The sequence below is a fragment of the Eumetopias jubatus genome, unplaced genomic scaffold (assembly GCF_037043125.1).
Source record: "Eumetopias jubatus isolate StellerSeaLion01/CBP00866 unplaced genomic scaffold, mEumJub1_p1.0 scaffold_8, whole genome shotgun sequence".
NCBI lineage: Eukaryota > Metazoa > Chordata > Mammalia > Carnivora > Otariidae > Eumetopias > Eumetopias jubatus.
The window spans coordinates 17,487,213-17,499,284 of NW_028274814.1; the positions used below are offsets into that span (position 1 = coordinate 17,487,213).

General features: G+C 36.3%; 1 protein-coding gene across 4 annotated transcripts in view; it reads right to left on the reverse strand.

Annotated features, from left to right (window-relative positions):
* Positions 1 to 12,072, reverse strand: part of MALRD1 (MAM and LDL receptor class A domain containing 1) — an 835,513-nt gene that overhangs the window by 710,716 nt on the left and 112,725 nt on the right. For all 4 annotated transcript variants that reach the window (XM_088025530.1, XM_088025529.1, XM_028114131.2 and 1 more), the window contains exon 11: positions 7,093 to 7,239. In XM_088025530.1, coding sequence (XP_087881656.1) covers positions 7,093 to 7,239 — 147 coding nt within the window. The remainder of the gene's footprint in view (positions 1 to 7,092; positions 7,240 to 12,072) is intronic.

The window sequence follows — 12,072 nt, forward strand, 5'->3', positions numbered from 1 at the left end:
CTAATTTCAAACCAAGAATGATAGAAACTATATAAGCTCATTAAAGTGTTTCACCTATGAAAGAATAGCATAGGAAAAGAGGATTTTGAAAAAAATTATTCCAGCTTAAAAATCCTTAGGTTCAACTAAAATTCAATTGAATACTTTTAAAAGACTAATCAGAACTCTACAAATTAACAAATATTCAAAGATCCTAGTCCCCTGGTCATTTAAAAACAATATATACAATCTCAAACAAGCAGTCATAAAGGATGGGACATATAAACTAAAACTCCAAATTCTAAAAGAAGCAAAAGGTTTGAATAAATTGGGTATACCACAAAATTGACTGGAAAAGTGATTTTAAAAAAATCTGGAAATAAATAAAACTCAATTCACGGCTGAGTTTTATTTAGTTTTTAAGGAATACTTGTAACATTATTCAAGGGACTTTAAGTCTTAGAGGAATATGGAGGACTCCTTGACTCATCTTATATTGTCAGATATTTCTAATCTAAAAGTTACAGAAATAGGAAAATAAAAAATAAACTGCAATGTCACTCATGATCATAAAAATTCTAATTGAAAAGTTATCAATTACATTTGAAATCCTTATCAAAAAAATTATATGTCCTGATCAATCTGAGCGTTCCATGAATGGAAGCTGAGTTTAATTTAGCTGCTCTATCAACAATCAGATTAACAAATTACAAGGTAGAGTCAGACTCAGATCAACAAATATTGAGAAGACTGTGGAAAAAATAGCCATTGCCAATAAAAAAAAATCTTAAGAAAATATTAAAAGTAAGCAATTAAATGCAGACTAATGATCAACCCCCAAATAAATATCCTAAACGGCAAACAACAAAGCTATTTTAATTAAAATGAGAAACTAGAGATTTCTATCATTATTAATCGCAGATAATATTAATTACCTTAGACTAACATTATCTTATAGGCCTAGTGAATGTAAAAGTCAAGAAAATAATAAACTCAGTAAATACAATAGAAAATAGAGATAGAGTTCTCATGTTTTGCCAATAATACAATCATAAAAGTAGAAAACCCCAAGGCTTCTATTTTTAAATAATGACAAGTATTAATAAGAGAATTTGGTAAGGTAAATGGAAACAAAGAAATGGTATTAAGTTATTTTTTAACTTTAACCCTCTGATTAAATAGAAAGATATATTTTTAGATGGAAAGATATTATAAAAATATTTAGTGAACATTTGAAATCTAAATAAAATCCTAAGAGAACTTTAAGAGTTAGAAAATGAACAATACAGACTAATATTTATAAGTGCAGGGTAAAGAGAATCTGAACTCTGAGCCTAGACCCAAGGACTTCTAGAAAAATGTCTCTGGATTTACCTTCTCATAAGTCTGCTGTGCAGAATGTAGTTAGTTAAGAGACCTATGGAATCATAGTATATCAAGGAGATGGTTCCTGGTAATCCAAATTGTTCATATTGCAAAACTCTTGTACACCCACACCCCCCAGAGGGGCAACATGACTAACACAGTATAAGAATTAAAGAAAAGTGGGGGTTAGCCTCCATGTGTTAAATTGTCCATGCCAGCCTCAACCTCACCTTTTATGAAGCATGCACCTGCTTTTAATGCAATGGTTTAGGAGGGAATCCTTACATGATGTGAAAACATTAGAGACCAGACCTTATAATGAATATAGATACAAATATCATAAATCAATATTACCACCCAGAATAAAAAATCATGCATTAAATAAACAAAACCAACCAAATGAGATTTGGTTCATGAATGAGAAGGTGGTTTAATATTTGAAAAATTCACCTTATGAACAAACAAAAAATATGATTATCATGATACTAAAAAAAAAATCTGACAAATTTTAACATAGACTCATATGTGTGTGTGTGTGTGTGTGTGTGTGTGTGTGTGTGTGCGCGTGCGCACACACACAAAAACCACATTATGAATAGAAGGGAACATCTTTATCTGATAAAGCAAAACAATCTTTCAGCAAATATAGTACCTAAGGTTGAATTATTGACAATTTTCTTCTGAAATAAGAACAAGAGAAGTATAGCAGCTACCACCAGTTATATTCAACATTTTTCCAGAGTTACTAGCCAGTGCAATGAAAAAAACAGAAGACTAAAGATTTAGAAACAAGGAAATAAAATTGTCATTGTTTGCAGAGAAAATAATTGTGAACCGGGAAAATAAAAAATATATATACACACACACACATACATGTATATACTCTTAGCTATAATGAATAAAATTAACAAGGTCATTGGATACAAGGTCAACATTTAAAAATATAATTGCCTTTCTATATACCAGCAACAACCAAAAGTTTTTAAAAATATAACTTATAATAGCTGCAAACATATCAAAAACCTAAAAAAATTAGCAAAATATTTTTTAAATCTATGTTAAAAGCTTCAGAATATTATATAGAGAAAATAAAGATGATCTAAGTTGACTGAGAAATTAGAAACATTTGAAAAGATCATTTTTCAATAAAATACAAATAAAGGTTACAAATAAGCAATCATTTTATACCCACAAATTAGAAGAATTTAAGCGAATAAAATGCATATTGCTGACAGACAAATGGAAAAAAGCAATCCTATTTTGCCAATGGAATTTTAAGTATTAAGATTTGGGGGGAAAATACATCTTTCTGTAAAAATATAGTAGTCTCACTCACAGTTATTTATTGCATAGAATTGAAAGCGTCCTGTATAAGAAAATGTGTAGAAGAATGGATTTTGCAGCACTGTCATACTGTCACTCAATAGGAGGATAGCTAGATATATTTTGGCATATCCAGACCAAAGAAATGAAGCAAACTAACAAAAAAATTAAGCTTCTGCTACTTCTAGGCAAGGTTGAGATGAGGGACAAGATTTAGTCTTCCTGAACTAGCAAACACACACACACACACACACACACACACTGCGTTAAACAATGGTTTATGTACAACAATGAGGATATAAGATCACGGGATAATGATCTCTAAGAGAGGGAAAACAAATGAGCTAAGCCATACAATTTCCCCAGCTTACTGCCTAAACAGTTTCTGGCTGCCTTGTAGGAAGGTGGGAGCCAAAAGGAGACTCAAGTGCCTCGAGTTCATTCCAAGAGGATGGAGCTGCAAAGGTAGAGCTCCAGAGATGTGCAGTCTCCCCCTCCTGCAAATCTCCACCTGAGTACTGACCAGTACACGGACATAAGGAAACTACCTGAGGCTGCACCCTAAACTTCCGAAAGGGGCCACTTTCTGACCGGAGGTCACAGGGGGCCAGAAATAGTACTCTTGCACTCATCACCAGAATGAAAAAATTAATTGTACAGAGGGACTGGGCAGAGTACTCAAGTCAAACGAAAACTTATGTCCAAAAAACCTGTATGCAAATTTTATAGAATATTTGTAATCACCAACATTTAGAAAAAGCCCAAATACCCTTCAACTGATCAATGGATAAACAAACTGCTTTATCCATGCAATGGAATACTACTCAGCAATAAAAAAAAAAAGCACGGCAATCAACAACATGCTGAATCGCAAATCCATTCAGCTAACTGAAAGATTCCAAAGGCTACATACTGTAGGATCCAATTTATAGGACACTGTGGAAAAGGAAAAACTATAGGGATAGAAATCAGATCAATGGATGCCGGTGGCTGGAAATGAGATGGGTATTGACTACAAAGCAGTATAGATTTGGAGGAGAATGGAATTCTTTTATATCCTGAGTTTTCTGATGGTTACACAATTATATATGTTTGTTCAAACTCAGTGAACTATACACCAAAAAGGTTGAATTTTACTGCATTTAAATTATACTTTAACAGATGGGCAACCCCCTCAGAAACCTGGCTGGGTGGCCGTGGACGGCAGGGTCCCTGGTACCGGCAGAGGCAGACTGCACCATCATAACTGTAATGGCCCTCCCATAATAAACCCTTCCGAGTGGCCACACCACTAATAAATATGTATGTATGTGTATATATGTACGTATAAATGCATATATGTATATATATATACATATGTATGCATGGGTATATACGTGTATATATATGTATAAATATATATATTTAACAGAAAAAATAAAATTCAAAACAACTATAATTGATGACTTGGAGGAATTGCCATGAGCTATCTTTAGTAAAGGAAATAAGATACAGTAGTTACAACAGGATCCCATTTTTTGACAAAATAAACAATCGCCAGGATACTTACAACCTTGAACGTATACATATCAATTATGTACATATATGTATACATGAGTGTAGATAAAAACAGATAAACATGAGTTGCCTGCTTGGATGTTTAATAGGGTAACAACTAGAAACTGGAAAATAAAAACCAACCAAAGAAGGGAGGTAGGAAAATCAAGGTTTTACCCTAAAAAGAAAAGCTACATAATGTCAAGCGATTCATCCTTCATGTAAAATTACATATGGGAGTGTGCATATATGAGGAAAAATACTGGAGATTAAACAGTTCCTTAAAGCGCTGTAACCCACCAACACATAGGTCTAGGAATATAATAGGCTGTATACAAGTGCATGGTCTTAGACGTGGGAACCGGGAGACTGAGCCTGCTGCCTTCCCCCAGAAACTTCCATTTCACTTCTCCTTGCTCTTTCTGGTACTGACTTTTTCTCCTCCTCATTTGGGATGTAAGACCACTAGTGATCATCTTAAAGTCAGAATGACAATCACAGGTAAAGAAGAACAGACCTAATGGCCGAAGGACTCCTTGATTTGCCCTTTCCTGAGAGAACACCTGTAACTTCTTTGCCGCTTTCACTTTCAATTAGAACAGCTACCCGCAGTTCTATCAGTTGTTATCTGTGAGCATTGTTTAGATCCCAGAAAAAGAAAAATGGGTCCTTCAATAATTAACAAAGGAGATCTTTTAGAATCTCTTTTTGGCATAAATCATAATTAAGTGGTAATTACACGATGTCTAAAGATTACTTATGTTTTCTTATTGTCACAGCCCTGCGGTATTCCTAGTTTTCTTACTAGAACGAACGGACACCAGACAGCTATTCACATTTAGTGGGCTTTTACTATATAACAGGTATTACTTCATTTAAACCTCGTAATAATTGTACTTGAAAGATATTTTGATTTTCCCTATTTTCTAGCTGAAGAAAAGAAAATGAGGCACAAAGGCACTTAGCTAATTTGTGCAGTGTCAACAACATCCTGACTTACCCCTGGGCAACGAGGGGTCTCTGCCACCCTGTATGAGAGGTCACCTAAGGCCACCCCATGCACCATGTGAGGAGCTTACGAGTAGAAAAGAGTCACACTGCAAGCACCATTTAGCCCAAGGCAGAGCTCCACACCTCCTGAAACAGCAAGCCCATCTCCCCCAGAGACCCAGGCGCAGAGCCAGACTGAACACGCCAACAGGCGAGCCCGCAATAAAGATGACCCTAGGCCTCAGTGTGTCTCACCCTTCCCGGATAGCTCTTAAAGCTTCCTAACTTCAGCCTTCTACCCTCCACCCCCCGCCAGGCCAAGTCCCAGCCTCTGAACCACCCTGGAGCTTCCTTTAAAAGGTAATCAACAGGCCATTCAGTGTTACAGAAAAGTGTTGCATCTCAGCCTTTTAGAACAAAACTAATGGGTCACGTGCTTTCATAGACTGAATGGTCACCATGGTCCTCCAGACAGATTTCAAATTCCTAAACTCTCCACAATCCCCCTCTTTAGTTGGCTGCTTCATCTTTTCTATGCTCTGTCTAAACACACACATCACTCGACTGGAACTACCTACATCTCTCCCACCCTCTTCCAGGATAGTCCCTCAGTTAGAACACCTCCCTTGGCATCTCTTCTTACTTCAGCCTTTCTGGCAACTTTTCATTTCCCTTCAGTGCTCAGTTCAGGAGTCACCTCCTTCAGGAAGGCTCTTGATTCCACCTGGGTCACCCTCCATCTTGCATAAAACATTTATTATATCTTATTGCAAATCCTCACTTATTTGCTTCAGTCACTAGACTTCAGACCACCCCAACGGCAGGGAGCATGGTTTCCTCCTGTGTGCCCCAGGTCTAGTATAGGCTATGTACTCAGTAACTGGTTTTAGAAAAGAAAAAGAAACATTATGTGAGCTTGAAGAAAATGGGTTATTAACTTAGAGCTCCAATCATTAGTCCTTTCTGTTTCAAACTTTAATCCACCACAGAATCTTAAAGAAAAAATAAGGTTCACTGGCACAAAAAGAAAAAATTAGGACCTTACTCCACTGTCAAATAAGCTGGGTTTATAGTTTAAGACAACGGATGGATGGTCAGAGTCTCCCTCCCCATCCCCTAACATGCTCCCCCACCAACTCCAGTTTCCAGTGGCTATAATTCAAAATACGGTCAACACCATTAGTTCTGGCATCCCTCTTTGGAAATCTCAAAAGAGAATAAATAATGTCCAAGAGGGGGTCGACAGTACAGTTGTGTTTTTATAAAGTTAATATGATACTCATGTACCTAGGTAATGACATCTACACAAACAAGAAAAAATAGAAAACCTTTCTGTTTTCCTTGGAGATTCACAAACCCTTATTGAAACGCTATGTGTCATTTGACTGCTTTAAGAGGATATGTAAAAATTGTAATCGTGGTTAAAAATACATGAGAAAGAAGATTGTTTGTTACAAAGAAGCCTTAAGAGTGATTAATATGCATTCAAGCATTTGTCGATTTATTTTATAGATAGCACTACACCTCTATTCTCTGTTTCCAGAAAGACTAAACTATTTTTTTTTTCTGTTTTGCAAAAATTGGATTGCTCTATAAAGAAAGCAAGCTTATTGTACATGAGTTCTGGCAACTAGAGAAAATTATCAGACTTCCCACCCTCACCATGCCTTCAACCCAACCTTGTAAAAAATAAGACATCAAAAATGTTGGTTATTAAAACAATATTCTTCTCAAGAAACTCAATTAACTACAAATTATTATGTTGATCAGGAGAGTTTCAAGCAAGACAAACCGGAGTTCCATGTATGTAGTCTATAGCTAGAAATGAAAATACACAGCACCATCATTCTGCAACACGAAAGAAAGGCAACCAATTTTTTTAAGAGGAAAATGTCCTACCACGACTTGAGTTTGCTGTGTGATCGGCATCAGGAAGGTGGGTCTCTCCACTGGCCAATCCTTTCATGACTTCCCACTGTGAATCTTCCGTGAGAAACGGCTCCCAGCCGCAGAAACCAGACTCAAAGTCACATGTGAGGGGATCTGCTGTTCCACATGGAAAACAGGTGAGGAGAAATTAAGTAGGAAATTTAACTCCCGAAACACTGACTTCATATTAGCCAATCAACTTCGGAGGGCAGAACAATCATTCCACTTTGTAATAAATGTCTTCTGATTATCAGAAGAGTTTTACTTTTTCCAACCGCAGAGTTTTCCATGTGTCGTGTGAGGCACTGTCCTTCTATATTCTTCTAACTACAAGTGTGGCACATTTCATGCTGGCTGGCCATCTCTATTGTACTTAGTGATGCACAGTGAAACTAGAGCTTTTCAGAGACTGATTCATCTGCCAAGACCAACAGGATTCACCTGCTGAGTTAGTAGTTTTAAAAACATCCATTTGAAAGAGAATGGATTCTGGACACCTGAACAGTTTGAGGCTGGCAACTTGGTATTCATTCTGTTATGCTATTTTACCAATTTCTCAATAAATAAATAAATAAATAAATAAATAAATAAATAAATAAATAAATAAATAAATAAATAAAATGCCTAGCCACTTTGGAAGTGCAGGTAAATCAGACATTCTGAACTTTGCTTTTGTTTCCCTCTTAATACACAACTAAAAAGTTGGGAAATACTTAAGTTTCTAAATTGATCATAAAAGAAACCAGTATGGAAGTTCCTCAAAGAGTTAAAAATCTAACTACCCTATGATCCAGCAATTGCACTCTGAGGTATTTACCCAAAGAATACAAAAACACTCATTTGAAGGGATACATGTACCTCAGTGATAAACATTGAAGCAGCATTATCAACAAGAGCCAAACTATGGAGAGAGCCCAAATGTCCATCGACTGATGAATGGATAAAGAAGGTATGGTATATGTGATGGAATATTACTCAGCCATAAAAAGAATGAAATTTTGCCATTTGCAATGATGTGGATGGAGCTACAGAGTATTATGCTAAGCAAGTCAGTCAGTCAGAGAAAGACAAATACCATATGATTTCACTCATACGTAGAATTTAAGAAACAAAACAGATGAACATAAAGGGGGAAATAGGCAAATTAGGAAACAGACTTAACTACAGAGAACAAACAGGGTTGCTGGAGGGGAGGCGGGGTGGGGTGGTAAACAGGTGATGGAGATTAAGGAGAGCACTTGTAACGAGCACTGGGTTTTGTATGTAACTGATGGATCACTAAATTCTACACCTGAAACTACTGTAACACTGAATGTTGACTAGAATTTAAATAAAAATTTGGAGAAAAAAAATAAAATGAGATAACTTAAAAAAATAACTAGTTCTAGATTAAGTCAGTGCTTGGGGTTGGTTAGCTTCATAGAGTCCTTACCAGTTTTGCCACCAAATTCATGAGAAAAAAATAGCAAGACTGGGCAGTAAACTAGAAATTCTAACAATATGATTTGTGCTTTTGAGAAATTAGTTTTATGTGCTTAAATTCCCTTTGGTTAAAATAAGAATCAGAGTATCAGGCTATCTTAGATAACAGCTTGGGGAATAAATTAATACAATGTAAAAATTTATTTCTACATATTCCTTTTCACGCATAAGCTTGTTTATAATACTGGAAGAAGGGGGACAAAATAATTCTTGGTCAGAATACACCCAAAGTTTTGACAAACCTGAAGATCAAATGCTATTATCTTTAATAATAAGAATAGACATGTTACCAGAAGTCCCCATTATGTGCCAGGTTTTTTGCATATATTACCATTAGTCCTTTCAAATACCCTACACAGTAAGTGTAATCATCCCCCAAAGAGAAAAGCTGTTCTAGGCAACTCGTCTGTAGTAAATTTAGTAAATGGAACATCTAGGCTTTGGAATGTCTGACACCAAAGCTTATATACTATGAAGCGTTCCTAAACCAGGGATTTCATCACCATATGCCTGCTCCTAACCATTATTTTCAATTTTAAATAATATGACCAAAGCAGGCATCCAAGGGGCTCAGTCAGTTAAGCGTCCAACTCTTGATTTCGGCTCAGGTCATGAACTTGGGAGTCACGAGATCAAGCCCCACATCGGGTTCTGTGCTCAGTGGGGAGTCTGCTTGAGATTCTCTCTCTTCCTCTCCTCTGCCCCTCCCCCCCACTCCCTAAATAATAAAATCTTTAAAAAAATAATATGACCAAATTGACCAGTGTACTGAATAAGCTCACTGTATCTTAATAATCAAAGGATCTGGGCGCCTGGGTGGCTCAGATGGTTAAGCGTCTGCCTTCAGCTCAGGTCATGATCCCAGAGTCCTGGGATCGAGTCCCGCATCAGGCTCCCTGCTCGGTGGGGAGCCTGCTTCTCCCTCTGCCTCTCTCTCTCTCTCTCTGTCTCTCATGAATAAATAAATAAAATCTTTAAAAAATAAATAAAAGTTGTTTAAAAAAAATAATCAAAGGATCTTCAAATTTCTATAAACAGGGATGCCTGGTTTCATGACCAGATAGTTCATCACTAACATGTCATGTCTTAAAACACAGAAGTCCACTATGCAAGTAACACTGACACTTAAATTTTCTCTACATGTAAACATTTTAGATCTAAACATTTTTAGATCTCAGAGCTATGCTTGTTTAGACAGTCATATAATGGATATGTTATTTTTTTCTTTACAAATACTGTATTCTCCCTTAAATGATTTCCCCCCAAAATAAACATGAGTTAAGTACAGTATAATAATGAGAAGATGTTATGTATCACCTAATGGTAAATCAATATGCAAGGAAATGCCACTCCTAACTGGAAATCTATTGCTTTTGGATGTGTTTTTCTTTACTCAGCTCTGCCTACAGGGTTCATTGGATACTACTGACAAAAAGTTATTCTTCAAAGAAGAGTCTCTTCTGTTTTTTGACATAGACTTAAGCACCAATGACCAGCTGTGACAGTCTCCCCGGGCATCCAGAAAATCCTCTCGTCTAGTCCCTTGGCTATGAACCTTGCCACTTGTTAAGTGACCTCAGAACTCTTCTAAGTCAGTTGGTAGAGTCCAGACATACACAAGACTCAAAATACATATCTGAGCTCTGAAATGTGCTTAATGGTTCCAAATCCTCGGTTTTGGACTTGATCAAGGAACCCTTCCACCTACTCCCAAGGGTGCCCATAATTCTTCCCTCGAATACATCTTCCTGGAATAGAAAATCTTTCATGGGTAGGGTGACCACACTTTATGTCTGTTGTCCTAGCATAATAATACCTCTTCCCCCCCCACCAAGTGTCCCTGTTTGGCTAATAAATTCAATATTGCCCTGTTGGGGGCAATAAATTATAGAATAGGACACCTGGGTCAATTAAGCCTCTGACTCATGGCTTCAGCTCAGGTTGTGATCTCAGGGTTGTGGGATCCAGTCCCTTGTGGGACTCTATGATCAGCAGGCAGTCGGCTTGAGATTCTCTCTCCCTCTCCCCCGCTCATTCTTTCTCTCTCTCAAATAAATAAATCTTTTAAAAAATTATATATTAATACACAAAGGAAATAAATCCGTGCAAATAACAATCTTATTCACTGCAGGTGACCACTGAAGCCACAAGTATCCACCCTATTCCCCAACTAGGCAACAGTATGAAACGGCAGGAAGACCAGTAAGGGTGGATGCAAAGTACAGTGTAACCTGAGCATTGCCAAATCCTTCCACAGGCTCTTCACAACGGTGCCTAGGTCACCGAACGGCAAAGATATAAAGATGTCGAGACAGAATAACTTTGGATTGTACATATGTTGAAATGTGGTTTTAGGGGAAAAGTTGCTTTCTTTCATTATCTGATGTTTCACTGGTTAAAATGTCAATCATTGCACTTTCTGCAAAACATGAAACACCCTGTCCTTTGAAAAACGAAAATTAGTTTTTAAAATCCATCACCCTAAAAATATGTGAAAGCAAAATGGTGCAGTCATCTCCATAAAAATCTTGGTGAATGGCTCAGCTGTTTTTACCAATGACATTTATCCCAATATACTTCAAAGGACATTTTTTTAAAGCTAAACATTCTAGAACTTAACTGTGTTATAAAATATAAATCAAATTTCAGTCACCGAAGTTTAGGTTCTTCCATTAAAATGTCTCTACATAATTCAAAAGGTTTAATGTGTAGTTATAAATATCTGAAGAAAACCAGGAGAGCCAAACACATTCTGACTACTAATAAATGCTGATAATACCATATATGATAAACGCTAAATATTTATAAAGTCTAAAAAATCATCTATTCATATTGTAAGTAGAATGTATTCATCACAGTGATTTTATTTGGTTGCTTTTAACTTTCTGTGATTGTAGAACACACTTCACTCTTTCTAATCAGAGCATGAGAAATGCCACTGTTCATAGTTTTAGTGAGATTTTGCTGAGTTCATCAGAGTAATATTTTAAAATTATGACAAAGCTTTCTCTTGCATATTTAACCACTGCAGCATATTGGCAGAAGAAAAAAACATTCACTGTGGCAGCTGAGAAATATTCTTCTGGATCATACAAATTAAAATAGTTATGACTCCTCTAGTTCAGAAATAAATCAATTTTCTATTACATTAGAAAAATGTATGGGAATAAATGGTGAATGTTCCATTCAATAAGCATATACTAGATCTTAATATATTATATAAACATTTCGTTAATATTTATTGAGAAACTACAAGGATCTTTTCTCCCATACAGCCTTCCCTTGCATGCGGGAATTTTTTAGCATACTTTTCTTTTTCAAACTATAAAAGACATTCAGAGACAGCATCACAGTAAATATTAAATGCACCGCATTGGATTCTTGGTGTAAGCTTCCGTCACTTGAATATTGTACCAACTTTTACTTTATTTTTTTTCCAGCTTCTCCTTTAAAGTGTCACCGTTTGTA